This window comes from Heptranchias perlo, chromosome 17 (assembly GCF_035084215.1).
Source record: "Heptranchias perlo isolate sHepPer1 chromosome 17, sHepPer1.hap1, whole genome shotgun sequence".
Lineage (NCBI taxonomy): Eukaryota > Metazoa > Chordata > Chondrichthyes > Hexanchiformes > Hexanchidae > Heptranchias > Heptranchias perlo.
Genome location: NC_090341.1, coordinates 6,908,839 through 6,926,942, shown reverse-complemented (window position 1 = coordinate 6,926,942; position 18,104 = coordinate 6,908,839). Strand labels below are relative to the sequence as shown.

At 46.5% G+C, this 18,104-nt stretch overlaps 1 protein-coding gene across 1 annotated transcript in view; it reads left to right on the top strand.

Annotated features, from left to right (window-relative positions):
* The window catches only part of LOC137334354 (collagen alpha-1(VII) chain-like), a 299,572-nt gene that overhangs the window by 239,400 nt on the left and 42,068 nt on the right, over positions 1-18,104 (top strand). Inside the window, exons 86-97 of the mRNA XM_067999062.1 lie at positions 187-222; positions 2,123-2,167; positions 3,089-3,121; positions 4,563-4,625; positions 7,282-7,317; positions 7,437-7,517; positions 9,113-9,181; positions 10,607-10,642; positions 12,474-12,533; positions 15,345-15,389; positions 16,318-16,353; positions 17,667-17,702. Of these exons, the coding sequence (XP_067855163.1) occupies positions 187-222; positions 2,123-2,167; positions 3,089-3,121; positions 4,563-4,625; positions 7,282-7,317; positions 7,437-7,517; positions 9,113-9,181; positions 10,607-10,642; positions 12,474-12,533; positions 15,345-15,389; positions 16,318-16,353; positions 17,667-17,702 (576 nt within the window). The remainder of the gene's footprint in view (positions 1-186; positions 223-2,122; positions 2,168-3,088; positions 3,122-4,562; positions 4,626-7,281; positions 7,318-7,436; positions 7,518-9,112; positions 9,182-10,606; positions 10,643-12,473; positions 12,534-15,344; positions 15,390-16,317; positions 16,354-17,666; positions 17,703-18,104) is intronic.

The window sequence follows — 18,104 nt, the reverse complement described above, 5'->3', positions numbered from 1 at the left end:
GTGGGTGGTGAATGAAATATAGAAGAAAGACAACTCCATTTTCGGGCCTTATCCAGGGGCGTTCTTTAAAGTGAGAGTTACTGTAAAGGATTGGATTTTTTTTTTGTGCATGTTCATTTTATTTATGAAACAAATGCATTTGCTGAGGTAGTGAGCAGGCTGACTAACTTGTGTTTTCTTAATCAGGGCAGCCAAGGAGACCCAGGCCCACAAGGCCTACAGGTAAGTGCAGATTCTTAACAATTCAGTTTCCGATTGCCGTTATCTAAAATAAACAGGTTACCACCGGTACCAAAATAACATGGATCAGAACATTTAGCATAACTCTCCACCGCACCCCTTTTGTTCCGGGGACGTGACAAGGTCGTATTTGTTGTCCATCCCACGTTACTCTCAGAAGCAGGTGGGCCTTTTTTCCACAGCAATTATTTCTTCAAACTTGGTAGGGAACCTCAGGAGGGATTAAGGCGACGATATTTACGGGGTGGGAGCGGGGACGACTCTTAGCGGCTGGGAAAGGCGGAGGTCCCGCCGAATTTAACGGCAGGACCTCATTTGAATATTTTTCCTCCGTTTCCCGCCCAGCAGCCGGTCAGATTCGAGAGGCTGGCCGGCTGTTGGGCGGGAAGGCCTGTTGGGAGAAGGGTGCAGGCCGGGGACCAGAGAGGAGGGAGGGAGGGAGAGAGAGAGATCGTGGAGTTGGGGTTGGGGGTGGGGGGAGATTGTAGGGGAGTGGGTTGGGGATCGCTGGGAGGGAGGCAGATCACAGCAGGTTAGCTTGGGGGTCCGGGGAGGAAGGTTGGGGGAAGCACTCCTGCTCCTCCTGGCCCACAAGCAGTGCTGGAAAAGCTGCTGGATTTCCTGAGCGCTGGGAAACCCGGCCCACAGCCATTAAATCCAAATGGCTGCTAAAATCAGAGGTTTGGAGCCTCATTTAAATATCATAATTACCGACCCGCCTCTCGAGAGCAGGTTAGTCACCCGCGCCCCCCACAACCCGCTCCGGTTAAACTGGAAGTAGGCGACTTCGTGGCGGGATGGGGTCGGGTTTCCCAAAGAATTTAACTTCCCCCAACCCCCGCCACTGTCCCACCCTTCCTGGGGGCTTAAAATACCCCCCTAAGAGTCAACCACTAGACAAGAGTCATCAGGCCAGACAGGGGCAGTGGTGGCAGAAAGACAATCTGTTGGACCACTCCCAATCTCTCGATTGCCAGTCCAGCATAATAACCACTTCAGTACACAGTACTGGACCCTATAAGTGCTGCTACGCTTCATAAAACAATTAGAGTTGATCGGTAATTTATGTTGTGATCTACTCAGATGTGTTGATCCTCTTTCCACTTAAGGTTATTTAAGGATTTTATCTTTTTTTTTGAGAAGTCTTTGGACAGGTTCATGTTGCAACAACTTGCATTTATATAGCGCCTTTAACGTAGTAAAACGTCCCAAGGCGCTCCACAGGAGCGATTATCAAACAAAATTTGACACCGAGCCAAAGGAGAAGACATTAGGACAGGTGGCTAAACGTTTGGTCAAAGAGGTAGGTTTTAAGGAGCGTTTTAAAGGAGGTGAGAGAGGTGGAGAGGTTTAGGGAGGGAATTCCAGAGCTTAGGGCCTACACAGCTGCCAATGGTGGGGGCGAACAGAGTGGGGGATGCACAAGAGGCCAGAGTTGGAGGAGTGCAAATTTTAAACCTCGGCCTTCTGCTGCCTTAGCAACGTTGGTTGCTAAGGAATGCTCCTGATGTCGTGTTGCTATGGTGTGATTGGTGGAAAATACATCAGATGGTGTACTCCTGTCATTATCCCATTATTTGCATTCACTCGCCAAATATGGGCGGGCGCACTCAACTTCTGCCATCGTGGAAAATGCCAGAAGGTGTGGCAGAGGTCAGGGAGTTCACCGCCATATTCCCCAATCCTGCCCACCTAGAAATTGGCCGAAAATGGGAAATTAATTCTTAGAAAATCCAGCCCCAAAAGTTTCAAACACTAAAAATAGAATCAGTCCATCAGGGGGTCAAAAATATCCTTTTTAAAATGTGGGCAATAAATCTAAGTTGGGTTGCCCTTATTATCTTCCTGTTTACATTGTGTTAACCATCGTTCTCTTTCTTAGGGCCCACCAGGTCCGCACGGTCCTGCCGGTTCCCCTGGAGTGAAGGTCAGTATTGCCATCAAATTGCATTATATTTTTTCTGTAGCATCATCAGGACGAAGAGAGCGAGGGGAGAGGTTTGGGGAAATTTATTTAGGCAGAGGGCTGTTGGAGCAATGAATGTTTTGCCGTAGAGAATGGTCGAGGCAGAGACCATTGCCTCTTTAAAGAGAAAGGTGAATAAATATTTGAAGCAGAGGATTGGGGAGAGAACGGGGCAGTGGGATTAGTTTTGGATTGCTCCAGCAATCAGATGGCCGTTGGATGCGATGGCCTCCTCGTGTGCTGTAAACTTCTATGGTTGCAAAATGGAGAATGTTGAAAGGTTTAGATGATAAAACTCTGGTGTGTTAACTGCAATTTCTTACTACGTTGTGGCAGGAAAGGTTAAGGGTGAGGGGGTTTGGGAGATATACGCATAAGGGGCAGAACAGAGTATGAATTCACGTTAGGAAGTTTAGTCTTCAATAGTTACATCCTGCACGTACCGAGGGGTCACTTTAATAATGGGATCTATAGAATTGGAGAACTGACTTGCAGTTAGGGTTGTCAACTCTGGTTGGACGTATTCCTGGAGGTTTCATCACATGACCTCCTGCCTCCAACTGCCCCGCCCCCATGCTCCCGCCATTGATCCAACCTCACGGCGCACTGCCTTCCCATGGCCAACTGGGAATCAAACACTGTTCCTCACCCGAGTGGATGATTCTTGACTCTCAGTCAAACGGCCTTTTTTATCCTCACCTCCAATATTTTTGTAATTGGAGTCGGAGAGTGCTACCAACAGAGCTATGCTGGTCCATAATGTTCTAATTAGAAAGTAGACGTTCAGATGCTTGGCTCAAATTAAACACTGGGCATGTGCAACATTTCAGCCTTGGTTTTGAAGTCAATGTGTAACAGATATTTCTGTTTTTTCTATCTCAGGGGAACCAAGGTGATCAAGGTTTGAGCATTCAAGTAAGTACTTTTACAAACACAAAATACCAACAAGTGAGGTTTTTCTCCCAAGTACAAGATGCAAATATGCGACAGAAAAATGTCTTTGTAACACTATCCCTCCTCTACGTACTTGCTGTGAAGTGTTGTCATTCCCGTTCCACTTGTCCTATGAGACTGTCACAAGGACTAATTTCATCACCAGACTTCTGTTGCCCTGCTCCCTGTCACCTGTTGTGCACAGTGTCGAGGAGGATTGCATACAGGAAGAAGCTGGCCAGCTAACTTGAAGTACAATGTACCAGAAGGTGCTGGCTAATGATGGCCAGGGCCACTGGTTTGTGATTTTCATGACAAAAATGGACAGAGTCAAGGAACGTAATCCTGAAAACATGTCTGGAATCTACAACGTAATAAAAACAGGATTTGACTTAATTAATCACCGTTAACCAGTGGCTCTGATTGGATGCCACAGAGTTGACTTGGTTCCAAGCTTCCAATGCCGGCTGGGTGATTTTGGAGCTCAATAGAAGTGCTTCTTATCTTCCTCCCTGCCCCTGGAGGATAGTCACGCGTTGGTCAGCTGCATATCTGATATCCATGGAAACCCATCAGCGTGTTTGAGTCTCCAAACCAAGTTGTTGCAAAATTCACACTTGTAGAGTCTTGCGTGACATGGAGTGCACACTCTATCCATAGGGTCACACCTAAGTCCAGAGAGCTTAGCCGCAGGTTGGTAGAGTTGAGGCTTAGTTGGGCATCTCCAAATATGCCCAGGGATACTGTTGGAGTTCAACCAGCTACATCCGCGTAGCCTACAAGCACAGGGCATTGCTAATCTTCCTGCTGCTTGGCCACCAAGAACTGCCCCACCCATTGGACCTTTGTCTTGCAGTATTATCTGCAGCCATGTGAGAATCCGTGTCTCTCAAGAATAGGTCTATTCCTCCAGTTTCCATCAATGAGCCAGGCTGGCTGGTCATTACAGAATCTGTCACAGATTGGTTCCGAACTTCCACACTACGCATGTCATTTTGGAGCCACAGAAAATGCTACTTATCTCCTCTCTCCCCATTTCCAAGGAGGAGAATCATTAGCTGGTCACTAGATATCTCACCAGTTTGGGATTGACTCTCGCTATGGTGAACGGTGGGTACGAGGAGCTCCTTGGGAGCAGCACGGTGAGCATCACAACTCACCATAAAATGGACGGGTACAATCCCACTATCCTGATCATGGCACGGGCACATGGTGCACTCCAGCGAATGGTGGTTCCACCAATTGGAGGTGCTCCTCTAGACGGAGGTAAGAGACGTCTTGAGAGAAGAAAAGGTTGGAGGCTAGAGGCTGAAACATATATAACGATAACTGCAGGTGTCCATCCCAAATTATTGCATATTATAGGACTCTTCTGTATTTAGCTCTTTGGATCGTCCTTGATAATGTCAATCTTTCCATTTAGGGCCCATCTGGTCCTCCTGGTAACATGGGACTCCCGGGGAACCCTGGCGCTCCTGGAGCTGTGGTATGTATTAGATTCCTTGATTATATTCATAATTCTCTACAGTTGAGGGCTAGATGTTGCTTAATTCTACATGTTTAAACACAATCTCAGAACAACGGGATAAACATAGAATTTGTAGGACTGAAACAGGCCATTTGATCCAACTGGTCTATGCTGGTGTTTATGCTCCGGATAAGCCTCCTCCCACCCCTCTTCATCTAACTCAATCGCATATCCTTCTATTCCTTTCTCCCTCATGTCTTCACCGAATGGGACGAAATCAATGGAATGGAAGTCAAGCAGGTTGCATTTAAAATGGCCGCTCGATTGGGAATGGCACCGACTGGCCAAAAGTCTTGAGGAGGAGAAGCAGCCGGAACATTAGACTTCAGTGTAGCATTGTGCTCCGCACTGCCCTGCCTCATTACAACGGACAACCTGTCTCAACCCTGCCTGCCCGCACGTTTGTTCACCTGCCTGCTGGTCCTAGGCCCAAGCCAACACTCAAGGCCCGAACTAAGAAGCCCCTGACTCCATAGTCCAAAAGCAACTGTAAGCATCAACTCTGGGCCAAAAGACAAATGTAAATGACCCCTGTCCTACTGCTGCTTCTTCTGCTACTCAGCTTGTCCCATGTAGCTCACCTATTACTGGTCATTATTTTGATCATTTCGCATCAAGGTGGGCATGTTGCTGAGTGAACTACGTGGGTAAGAAAGAACATGCATTTTTATGGTGCCTTTCATGACCTCAGGATGTCCCAATGTGCTTCACAGCCAACAAAGTATTCATTCTTGGGATATGGGGGCCACTGGCAAGGCCAGCATGTATTGTCCATCCCTAGTTGCCCTGAGAAGATGGTGGTGCAGTCCGTGTGGTGAAGGTGCAGTAGCGGTTGGATACAACTGAACGGCTTGCTAGGCCACTTCAGAGAGCAGATACAAATCAACCACCTTGGCGTAAGACTGGAGTCACATATGGGCCCAGACCGGGTAAGGACGGCAGGTTTCCTTCCCTAAAGGACATTAGTGAACCAGTTGGGATCAGACAAACAGAAATGCTACTTATTCCTCAATGGTTTGGTTTGAGACTCTAGGCATTGTGATAAATGCCATGATAAATTTCATGCATATTAGGCACCCATCAAAAGAAAGCTCTCTCTCAACGTAAACATTTCTGTTTCACAAACTGTCCCTTTGCGTCTCTCTCCCTGCCCACGCACACCACAGATTGTCCATATCATGAAAGTATAATTTAAAGAAATATACAAACATTTCCACACCATAATTTTTCTAGTTTAACATTTTTATGAGGTGCTTTTCAGGAGCCCTGTAATGGGATATTGTCGTATTGGTTAGTGAGTGGCAATAAATAGAACATGTTGACCAATGTAATTCATAGGTTGCGATATTTGTGAAAATCTAAAAATCAAATTTCAGTACATACAAAATAAAGTGTTAATATTCAAAGTATTAATGTTCAGCATCAGAAATAAATTAATATTACCTTATAATGTAAATTAACATAATTTCATACTGGTGTCAGTCAGTCCCAGTTGCCGTGACGTAAAGAGCTTCAGATCCTAGCAAGAGAGATAAGCAACAACAACTTGCATTTATGTGGCGCCTTTAATGTAGAAAAACGTCCCACGTGCTTCCCAGCGGCGTAATCAGATAAAAATCAGCACCGAGCTTAAAAAAAAAGGAGACATTGGGGGAGGTGGTCAAAGAGGTAGGTTTTAAGGAGACTCTTAAAGGAGAAGAGGGAGGTAGGGGGGGTTTAGGGAGGGAAATTCCAGAGTGGCGGGGTGGGGGGGTTAGACAGCTGAAGGAATCAATAGAGGGGTGAAGGGAGGTGGGGATGCACGAGACCAAAGGTGGAGGAATGGACAGTTCTGGAGTGGGGGGAGGCTAGGGTTAGAGGAGGTTACAGAGATAGGGAGGGGGTGAGGCCACAAAGGGATTTAAACATAAGGGTGAGAATTTTGAATTGGAGACGTTAGGGTCCATTGTAGGGTTGATGGGTGAGTGGGACAGGCTACAGGCAACAGAGTTTTGGATGAGTTGAAGTTCACAAAGTGTGGAGATTGGGAGGCCATCCAGGAGAGCTTTGGAATAGTCAAGCCTGGAGGTTACAAGGCGTGGATGTAGATTTCATCAGCAGCTAGGATGAGGTAGGGGTGGGGGCAGGCAACCAGAGGTGGAAATGGACGGCCTTTGTGATGGGTATGGGGCCGGAAGCTCAGGTGGGACAACAAGGTTGCAAACAGTCTGGTTCAACCTGAGACAGTGGCCGGGGAGGGGGAATGGACTAGACGGCGAGTGTAAGAATAATTGCAGATACCCCCAGGGCAACAGGACAAGAGTGCTCAGGGTCAGGGTTGTGAAGGGAAAATGTAGGGAAGACGCCAGGAAGTATTTCTTCACACGGAGGGACTGAGTTGCCAGGACACTGGTCTAACTAAAGAAACTGCCGGATGGAAAGAAGGGAGGGTTGGGATTCTGGAAGAATGAGATCAAATAGGCCGAAAGGCTTTCTTCATCCAAATTTACCTTGTGAACATACCATGTTTTATTTGACAATGCTATTCATCCCAAACAACAATAGTCTTGCTCTTCTGTGCTGTCCTGTTGGGACTGGATCTTGTCATTGATAAATGTCTCTTGTTTCTTTACAGGGTCCTCAGGGAACCCCTGGGCTACCAGGACAAGTGGTAAGTTTTAAGATTTTTTAAAAACTTTGTGTGTGCTCGTTGACCACTGTAATTAGTTTTATCTTTACCCGGAGTAACAGCGAGTGCGGTAAAGTATTTTTCAACCAATCAACTTTCAGGGAGAACCTGGGAAACCAGGAGTGTCGGGGAGAGATGGAATTCCAGCACAAGATGGAGAAAAAGGACCTCCTGGAACAATGGTAATTTATTTGATTTTACTCTGCAACTTGACCTCACTCTGACCTCTCATTTAAAGGGGTGAATTTTGGTAGATGGTCTGATCATCAGCAAGATAAAGGCTCATGAGATGGGACAGCTTCAGCAGTATAAGATTAATGTCAAGAGAAAATGGAGCGCAGGAACACGAGTAGGTGGTTCAGCCCCTTGAGCCTGTTCCCCCATTCAATTAGATCATGGTGGATCTGTATATTAACTCCATCCACTCACTTGGTTCCATATCCCTTAATACCCTTACCCAACAAAAACCTATCAATCTCAGCAGCTTTTTGGACGAGAGAGTTCCAGATTTCCACTACCCTTTGTGTGAAGAAATGCTTCCTGACAATCACCCCTGAACGGCCTAGGTCTAATTTTAAGGTTACGCCCCCTTGTTCTGGACTCCCCCACCAGAGGAAATAATTTCTCTCTATCTACCCTATCAAATCTTTTAATCATCTTAAACACTTCAATTGTAACACCCCTTAATCGTCTATACCCAAGGGAACACAAGCTTAGTCTATGCAAATGATCTTCGTAAAGCGAAATTCGCTCCCAATCCCAAAATTTTGGTACCAATGTGGTTATTTCCAAAGCCATGTTTGGACTGCTGACTGTGTTCTGGTGCAGTAGGAGATGGGTTTAAGTTTCTATCCATGCTCGATTTACCCCCAACATATTTACATAAATTCCTGCATCCGCTATTTTAACACAGTCGTTTCAATAAACCTATGCCAATGAGCTAAAAATAGCGCAGAGAGAAAATTAAACCCAATTGTTGGGTCAAGATAGAAGGAGCTTCACGCCACATCTGGCTGCAAGAGACCTGAATCATTCCATTGCCCAGTACTGAAATTCTTCACCTTTTTGATCACAAGAACAACTCACAGATTTAACAAACTCAGGGTTGAGCTTGCTCTTGTAGTTCAAGCTTCAAGTGAATCTTCTCCCAACCACGTGACTGTCCTGTAGTTGGTCAGAGATTTCCATTATTTCCAGTGCAATGCACATCTGCTTTCAGCTGCCCCCCCCCCCCCCGATCCCAGCTTCCGTTGGGATATCTCAACTCTGGGACCCAGTAACTTTGATTGATGTCCTGATAGGGTCGCCAACTCCGGTTGGACGTATTCCTGGAGGTTTCATCACATGACCTCCAACAGCCCCGCCCCCACACTCCCGCCATTGGTCGCCCGACATGTCCATCCTCACGACGCACCGCCTTCTCACACCAATTGGAAAGCGAACAGATTCTTTGTTACCCGATTGGGTGATTCTTGACTGTCAATCAAACAGCCTTCCCCCCCCCCCCCACCCCATCTCCAATATTTTTATCACTAATAAACAAAAGTCTTGAAAGAAATTTTTTTTTAAAAACCAACTTTTTTAGTGGCCCCAAGGTTTTTCTCCTGGGATTTTGCTTGCAGCAGTGCCCTGGAGATTAACCTTAAAGTCCTGGAGACTCCAGGGCAATCCTGGATGGTTGGCAACCCCGATGTCCTGATAACCTTAGTTCACTGACTCGCTGAACTTTTCAGGCAAGCAGCAGTCAACTGATTTGGGGTTTCAATTTTTTTTTTAGGGGTTGCAAGGATTTCCGGGTGTTGCTGGACCCAAGGGGGATCCGGGAGCCATAGGGCCCCCTGGTGAAGTAAGTTCATTTTGATCTTTCGTTTTAGGGCAGGCAGCTGTGTGATGCCTTTACTATTGGACACAGAGGCCTGAGGCCTACCACAGGCCCAGCACGCTCCATTGCATGCGGTGAGTGCAAGTGGGGGTGGGAGACTGCACAGAAGCTATTCGCTCGGTTCATTAGGCCCCTGAGCTCCATTTAAATGAGGCAGCCATCCCATAATACGGTTGGAGTGTCACATAGCGCCGGTTTGGAATCGGCACTGAAGGGCATTCAACGTTGCAAAGAAAATAAAGATGCTGTCCTTTGCTACCCACTGCGTCCCCACTCCCCCGTGCTGGAAAATTGCCTGGCACACAATGGGCAGTCAACAGCCTCTCGCTGACTAATGGTGTTCAACATTACGGCACAAACCTTCCCAATGCATCTTGAGAGATGCACCAGGAACATAGGAACAGGAGTAGGCCATTTAGCCCCTCCGGTGCTGTTCTGCCATTCAATGAGATCATGGCTGATCTGTGACCTAACTCCATATACCTGCCTTAGCCCTTTATCTCTTAATACCCCTGGTTAACAAAAACCTATCAATTTTCGGAGCACTCCAAAGTCATGCCAGTGTCCTGACCAGGCATTACTTGGCAAGGTCCACACACAGGGCACATTAACAACCCCTAATGTTGATGCTTCTTCCTGCAATGTCACAAAAAAAAAGTGGGTCTCCGCAGCTGTCTGTTATCCCAAGTTTAAGTCGTTCAGTTGCATGGTAGTGAAGTAAATTACCCTTCAGCCATTATCATTGGTCTCCAGTTCAGCTGGAGTGAGCTGCCAGGAAGCCTGGTTGAGATCAGGGCACTGGGCTCACTCAAGAAGCAGCGAGATGCGGTAATGGGGCTGGTATTCTGAAAGGATGAAATCAAATGGGCTGAAAGGGCCTTCTTCATCCACGCGTATTTTGGATTACTAGTCTAGTAACATAACCACTACACTACCATACCCAGTGTGGGTCAATCCATCTGCCATTGGGTTGAGACTGCCTGCTCTTGCAATTAAACGCAGGGAGCCAGGCTACCACATCTGCGTTCGGTAGCAATTGGCTCTGCACATTTCAAAGCAGAGTCCAGAGGCAAGTGGCCGACTGAAGTGTTATAAAATGGAGGAGGTAGGGCTCACTGGAGGGGGACAATTTTACAGGTAAATACCTTAAATCTAGCTATCCTGGCTTCCCAAACCCTAGAGAAGATTGTTTTTACATAGAATAACATGGGGCATGGGAGGACCTCAAAAGGAGAATGATTGGAGGTGGGAAAATGTATGTTTTGAAATGACATTTTGTTCTGCGAAGGTCCCGCGAAAACAGCAGCCAATGGATTATAATTGAAACCGAATTAGCTTCATGTCGCTTTTGGTGAAAGTTCTCATTTAAATGTGTGCTTTTTCTTTTAGTCAATTGTTGGGATTCCTGGACAAAAAGGAGAAAAGGTAAAGATACTAAAGTTCCAACGCGCAGAAAGCCTTACTTGTAGGCCTCGTTCCCTCTTTTAGACTTCAGTCGCCCTATAAAATAGAGCACTCTTATTTAAAATGTAGGGTGACCTTTGACCCCTCCTGCCCCAGCCACAGAGTCAATCAATTGGAAAATATTTTTATCTTCTAAGATAGAAACAATTCCTTATTTTTCATGAACCCATTTTAATACGTGTTAAATGTATAGTGTTCTTTTTAAAAAATCATTCCCGCCTCACCTTTACTGTAAACAATATTTGCCCTTAATTTATGTGCAAAGTGTTTGGGTTTTCTGAAATATGCGATTACTACAAGGCAAAGGAGGGTGCAGCCTTGACATATAGTTCAAACCCGTCAGCCCTTCCCCACCACCACCCACCCCCCCCCTCAAGATCCTAAGCCGTGCCATCAGATAGAAGCCTGTGATAACTTTGTCCTGTGTAATGGCGAGTCAGGCTGCGGGGCTCTTGGTTACCCGCATTGGCTCAGGAGGTTACGTCTGGTACGAGAGGCAGGCCCCAGGCTGGATCGCTGAGGTACCTGATCTCGGCTCGAAGACGGTGATGGGAGCGATACAGATGACGCTCCACATCCCGATCGCTACCCAGCGACGCCCGGAAAGCAGCCGCGTGAGGCCGGTGATCTGGCGAGTTTGTGATGCCCGCCGTAGTGGAATAGCCAAGGCTGAGATTTTTGCTACTTGGCCGAGGCGAAAGAAAAGCGGCCGGTGCTCTTGGACGGCACATCAGCACGAGTCAGTCCCATCAGGGAGCGAGTGGCAGGGAAAGGGAAGGAGAGCGATTCCTTTTCACTCTGTAGAAAACCCGGAGAAATATATAAAATGAAATCGAACCGCGTGCGGTTCTGGCCTTTAAAACTTGAATTTCGATAAGAGGGTTTTTGTGAATCATAAGAGGCAGGAGCAGGAGTAGGCCATTCGGCCCCTCAAGCCTGCTCCGCCATTCAATGAGATCATGGCTGATCTGATTTTTACCTCAACTCCACTTTCCCGCCCTTTCCCCATATCCTTTGACTCCCTTGCTGATCAAAAATTTGTCTAACTCAGCCTTGAATGTATTCAATGACTCAGCCTCCCCAGCTTTTTGGGGTAAAGAATTCCAAAGATTCACGACCCTCTGGGAGAAGAAATTCCTCCTCATTTCGGTCTTAAACGGGCGACCCCTTATTCTGAGACTATGCCCCCTTGTTTTAGATTCCCCCATGAGGGGTAACATCCTCTCAGCATCTACCCTATCGAGTCCCCTCAGAATCTTGTATGTTTTAATAAGATCTCCTCTCATTCTTCTAAACTCCAATGAGTATAGACCCAACTTGTTCAATCTTTCTTCATAAGACAACCCTTCCATACCCGGAATCAACCCAGTGAACCTTCTCTGAACTGCCTCCAATGCAAGTATGTCCTTCCTTAAATAAGGGCACCAGAATTGTACGCAGTACTCCAGGTGTGGTCTCACCAGCACCCTGTACAGTTGCAGTATGACTTCCCTGCTTTTATGCTCCACCCCCCTAGAAACAAGGGCCAATATTCCATTTGCCTTCCGGATTACCTGCTGCACCTGTATGTTGACTTTTTGTGTTTCATGTACGAGGACACCCAGATCCCTCTGTACCGCAGCATTTTGTAATATTTCTCTATTCAAATAATATTTTGCTTTTTTATTTTTCCTCCCAAAGTGGACGACTTCACATTTTCCCACATTATATTCCATCTGTCAAATTTTTGCCCGTTCGCTTAACCTGTGCAGTGGGATCTATTGCCTCATTTTGTGTTGTGCATATTCCTCAGGGAACGTCCGGACTGGTTGCGCCTGGAGTCACGGGACAGAGAGGCCTGAAGGGAGATGCGGTAAGTTCCTGCTTTCCTTCCTTCATTGAGCACACAACTGTTGTGTAATTAGAAACGGGAACGGCCTGGGATTCGGCGCCTAACCACAATCTCGCCAGCAGAGACCATGAGGGAAGAGTGTCGGTGGAGTGGGGGAGGTTGCTGTTCCTGTGGTCTGAGGTTATGATATATTGGGGGGCATCATTGGGGGGTGAAAAATCGGGCGGGTTCTACACTGGGGCGGCTGATCCGCTCGGCCAGATTACCGCCCAGGTGGTGAAGGTGAAAACTACCCGCCTCCCATTGCTTGGGCGACTGGTCGGGACACTGGGGCCGATCTTTGTCCACCTGGGCACCGGTCAGGTGAAGGATGTCTTAAGTGCGTTCAGCTTGGGCTGACCTTGACTTGCCCCGTAGTTGAAAGTTCAGAGCGTTGCCCTAGGCTCAACACACCCCAAGGCAGAGGACCACCCTTTGGCACAGCCTTGCACCCAGAAATGCAACAGCTGAGGCAGGAAGAGGTCTATGGCAACAGTGATGGCTGCCAGCTTCAGAGCCTCCTGGCTGTTGTCCAAAAAACAGTATCCAGAAGGCCTATATCTCTAATCCCTGTCCCATTGTACCTGATAGAAAAAGGGACTTACCTTTGTTCATCCTCCAGGACTTTGCTGTCTGCCATCCTCCATTCCTTGCAGGACACAAGAATTCACTTCTTCTGGGTGCCCCTCAATCATGGGCAGTCTCCTGGCCTTTATATCGCTCAGTGTCAAATTTTGTTTGATAAACACTCCTGTGAAGCGCCTTGGGACGGTTTACTACGTTAAAGGCGCTATATAAATGCAGATTGTTGTTGTGCTGCACCTGACCCGGGAGTGCTTGCTACTGATGTTGGATAGTAAAGCGGGAGAGTGTCCCATCTCTCAGCACTGGCATCTCACACCTGAATGAACACAACTTAAAAACAATAACCTGCACCAGTTTACTCTGTGATATTTGTTGGTTGACTTATAAACCAACACTGCTCGTGATTTCACTGATCAGCAGTAGGAGCTTGAGAAACCAGGAAAAATGCATCTTTTTCAAGCAGTGCCATTCACATGAGAACTTGTAAGCCCTTGATTTTAAGTAGCAGAGCAAAGTGCAGGAGCAACTTGTCTTAGTACCTGAGTAACCTTATGATAGAGGTCATGACCCCCTTTTCACCCCTACTTCCCCCCAGTGGGTAGCACCCTCACCTCTGAGTCAGAAGGTCGTGGGTTCAAGTCCCACACCAGAGACTTGAGTATAAAATCTAGGCTGACGCTCCCAGTGCAGTACTGAGGGAGTGCTGCACTGTCTGAGGTGCTGTCTTTTTGATGAGACATTAAACCGAGGCCCTGTCTGCCCTCTCGAGTGGAGGTAAAAGATCCCATGGCACGATTACGGAGAAGGTGAGTTCTTCCAGGAATCCTGGTGGATTTTTATCCCTCAACCAACATCACTAAAACAGATTATCTGGTCATTATCACATTGCTGTTTATGGGAGCTTTGTGGGAAAATTGGCTGCCGCGTTTCCTACATTACAACAGTGACTACACTTAAAAAGTACTTCACTGGCTGTAAAGCACCTTTGGGTCGTCCTGAGGTCATGAAAGGCGCTATAGAAATGCAAGTTCTATCTTTCTAGATCTTGACTTTGTGCGATAGTGTAAAACAGGTGATAGCGAGTCGGCAATTGAAGTCAATGGAGATAAAAATCAGGAGAAATGTGAAACGGGCTGCTGACTCGCCATCGCCCGTTTTACCAAATCTACCCCTCAAAGTTTCCAAATTGCGGCCATTAACACCTTTGTGTAAAGTTGAGTTCTAGGCCCACGTTTCCCAGCGGGTTTTAAAGATATTGACTGCGGCACTGACTGCGAGTTTAATGGGTTACAGAACCGTCTCCATGTGCTGCATTCTTATATCCGCAGCGTGTCCTCAATCACAATGCTACAAAGGAACACCCTCTCCACAACCAAGGATCCAGTAGCGCCCGGAATCAGCTACTGTATGTGTTTAAATTGTGAAGTTTCTTCAGTCCACTCTGGGTTTATTCAACAACGACAACTTGCATTTATACAGCACATTTAACGTGATAAAAATGCCCCAAGGCGCTTCGCAGGAGCGATTATCAGACAAAATTTGACACCGAGCCACATAAGGAAATATTAGGACAGGTGACCAAAAGCTTGGTCAAAGAGGTAGGTTTTAAGGAGCATCTTAAAGGAGGAGAGAGAGGTGGAGAGGTTTAGGGAGGGAATTCCAGAGCTTAGGGCCTAGGCAGCTGAAGGCACGGCCGCCAATGGTGGAGCGATTAAAATCGGGGATGCGCAAGAGGCCAGAATTGGAGAAGCGGAGGGTTGTAGGGCTGGAGGAGGTTACAGAGATAGGGAGGGGCGAGGCCATGTTTGAAAACAAGGATGAGAGTCTTAAAATCGAGGAGTTGCCGGACCGGATGAGCTACGTTAACAGACTCTGTTAAGTCGAATTAATTGAGGATTTCAGGCTAGATTTTACACTAAAACTGTAACTAAGCCACTTTGGACTGACACCAGGATGTTCTAATGTAAATCCAGAGTCAGGACCTGGCCTGATTCCAGAGTGAAGTGGGTGGGGTGGAATCTCATGCTACTTTGATCTGGAGTCAGGTCGTATTCTGATTCTAGATTTACTGTTTCTTAGCGTAGGTGTGGTGAAGGCACTGTGCACTGACTCTTAATGGTTGTAGTGGAAATGCAGCCAAAAGTGCGTGAGATGTTAAATGAGAAGGACTGTAACAAAAATGAACATATTTATTTTCCCTCCCCCTAGGGTGTAAAAGGTGACCACGGTTCAGCAGGTGCGAAGGGATCAAAGGTACAAAAACTTGAATGTATAATGTACTGGCGTAGATTCGGAGTCAGGGTACAAGAACTTTGCGATCCGAGAACAGTTGACGCGAGTTTGGGCACGGCTTCCTGCCCATTCATTTTAATAGACGGAAAATTGTGAGCACTTTGTATCCAAATTCACAACAAGAGGGTAATTTTAACTTTGGGTTATGGTGGAAAATGGCCGATATTGAATTGGCCGCCATTATATGTCCCGTCCGATTTTTCCTTCCGTTGATTTCAATGAGAAACCGGGCGGTGTAAAATTGGCGGTTAATTCGCTGGCCCCCATTTTACACCATGACCCAAAGTTAAAATTACCCCCTAAGCGTTTCCGTCCCACCTCTTATGCCCCAGCGTTGAAGAGTTAAAAACCCCCACCCCCAGTGTCTGTCAACTTTATGGTGCGTAAATAGAAACTTCGGTTTAAGGTACAGTTCAGTGACCTTTCCGTCAGCAACAAATGAAGGCTGGGTTACGCCCAGCAAATAACAGGCCAATTATGAGACTCATTTCTCGTCAGTATGAAACGGTTCCGGCTTTGCGTCGACGGATTGTGCGGCGGAATGAACGGTTCTACGTCTGGCGAGCGATCTGATCTGCCAGGTTACCACCCAGGCAGCAAGGCTGAGAATTATCCCCCTCCAATCCTATTGAAATGCGCCTCCAGTCATCTCCCGTAACTTTGCTCCCCCGACTTCCCGCTCGGTGTCCAACTCCCCCTCGCGAAGCACCGAGGGATGTTTCGCTGCCTCAAAGGAGCTGATTAAGTGCGATGTGTTGCTCTAAATCAGCTCATCACATCTTGCTCTCCGTTGAATTAAATGGGGAATCTCGAGAGGATCTCTGACATTTTTTGCACTGTTTCGCTGACTATTTTGGTGAGGATTCAAACATGTTTTGTTTCATTCCAGGGTGAACCTGGCGACCCTGGAGAACCAGGACAGGATGTAAGTGATCGATATATTTACTGTTTTCCACCCCTCTCCTGCAGTTGATATCCGTCAAGGGATAAGTAGTCACCTTGAAGAGGGGGAGATGATCCTTTCATTATTATGAAAGGGCAGCAGTTATTTATGAAAGTCTATATATCCTGCAACTAGTAGGTGTTTGAGTCTGGTTGTGATACAGTATGTCATGGATAGTACTGACCCCAGTTTGTCCAGAGCTGTATCAACAGCTTTGGCTGAGTGGTAGCACTCCCGTCTCTGAGTCAGAAGGTTGAGTGTTTAAGTCCCACTCCAGAGACTTGAGCACGTAATCCCGACTGACACTCCAATGCAGTGCTGAGGGAGTGCCACACTCTCAGAGGTGCCATCGTTCAGATGAGACATTAAACCGAGGCCTCTTCCACTCTCTCGGGTGGAAGCAAAAGATCCCATGGCACTATTTGAAGAAGAGTTCTTCCTGTTGGCCAATATTCATCCCTCAACCAACATCACTAAAACGGATGATGTGGACATGTATCTCATTGCAGTTTGTGGGATCTTGCTGTCTGCAAAGTGGCTGCCATGTTTCCCTATATTACTAACTGAAAATTGTTTACAATTGTCAACCCCAGTCCATCACCGGCATCTCCACATCATCCCTATATTACGATGATGTGGAGATGCCGGTGATGGACTGGGGTTGACAAATGTAAACAATCTTACAACACCAAGTTATAGTCCAACAATTTTATTTGAAAATCACGAGCATTGACAACACCTCAGAAGTACTTCACTGGCTGTAAAGTGCTTTGTGGTGTCCTGAGGTCATGAAAGGTACTATGTAAATGCATGTCCTTTCTTTTAACATGCAAGTAACATGTAACAAAATTATGCAGTACCTTCACACAAAACAAATACAAACTTCTGATGAAAATTTTGCAACTGGAAACCATCATCACAATGATTATGTGTCAAGTAAATTTGCACCTGGCTACTCGGGGATCTGTCCCTAAAACAAGTGCTGATTTTATTTCTTTAATCAACACGTTACTACAGGAAAAGTCCTCAGTTTCCCCTTGCCAAGGTAGCCAGGTGCATATTTACATTAAACTCTCCTTGAAACTGTTGCCACATCATTTTAGCAACTGAACACACTTGTGCAAAAGTTGACCTGGATGTGAAACAGCCTCTGTTATCCTTCAGCCAAAAAAAAGGCATAAATTTCTGATTTTATACACAGGTATTTATGGTGCCTCTCACACAGGGCAAGCAAGAAGCATTGCTAAAACTTCCTACCTTTTGATATCTTTTATTATTAATTATTTTTAACGCAGGGTTTTAAAGGGTTTCCTGGAGTCAAGGGAGATAAGGTGAGTAACTGTTGTATTTTTGTTATTATGTCACCAGTGTGGAGAAGTCAGCTACAGTATTAAAGGACTGGTTCAACTGATTTTCTTGGCTTAAAAATAGCACAGAAATCTCTAAATGGAACTTTTTGCCAGTCACGAAGGTACTACAAGAGTCTGATTTTATGAATGCAGACTACTGTTGGGGGCCTCACCCACTGACTGTACTTGAAATCACATGAAAATGAAGGACCAAGCCTGTCCCACCCTGTCATCGAGTTACATCGAGTCTACAGCACAGAAACAGGCCATTCGGCCCAACTGGTCTGTGATGGCACTTATGCTCCACACGAGCTTCCTCCCTCTCTACTTCATCTAACCCTATCAGCCTATCCTTCTATTCCTTTCTCCCTCATGTGTTTATCT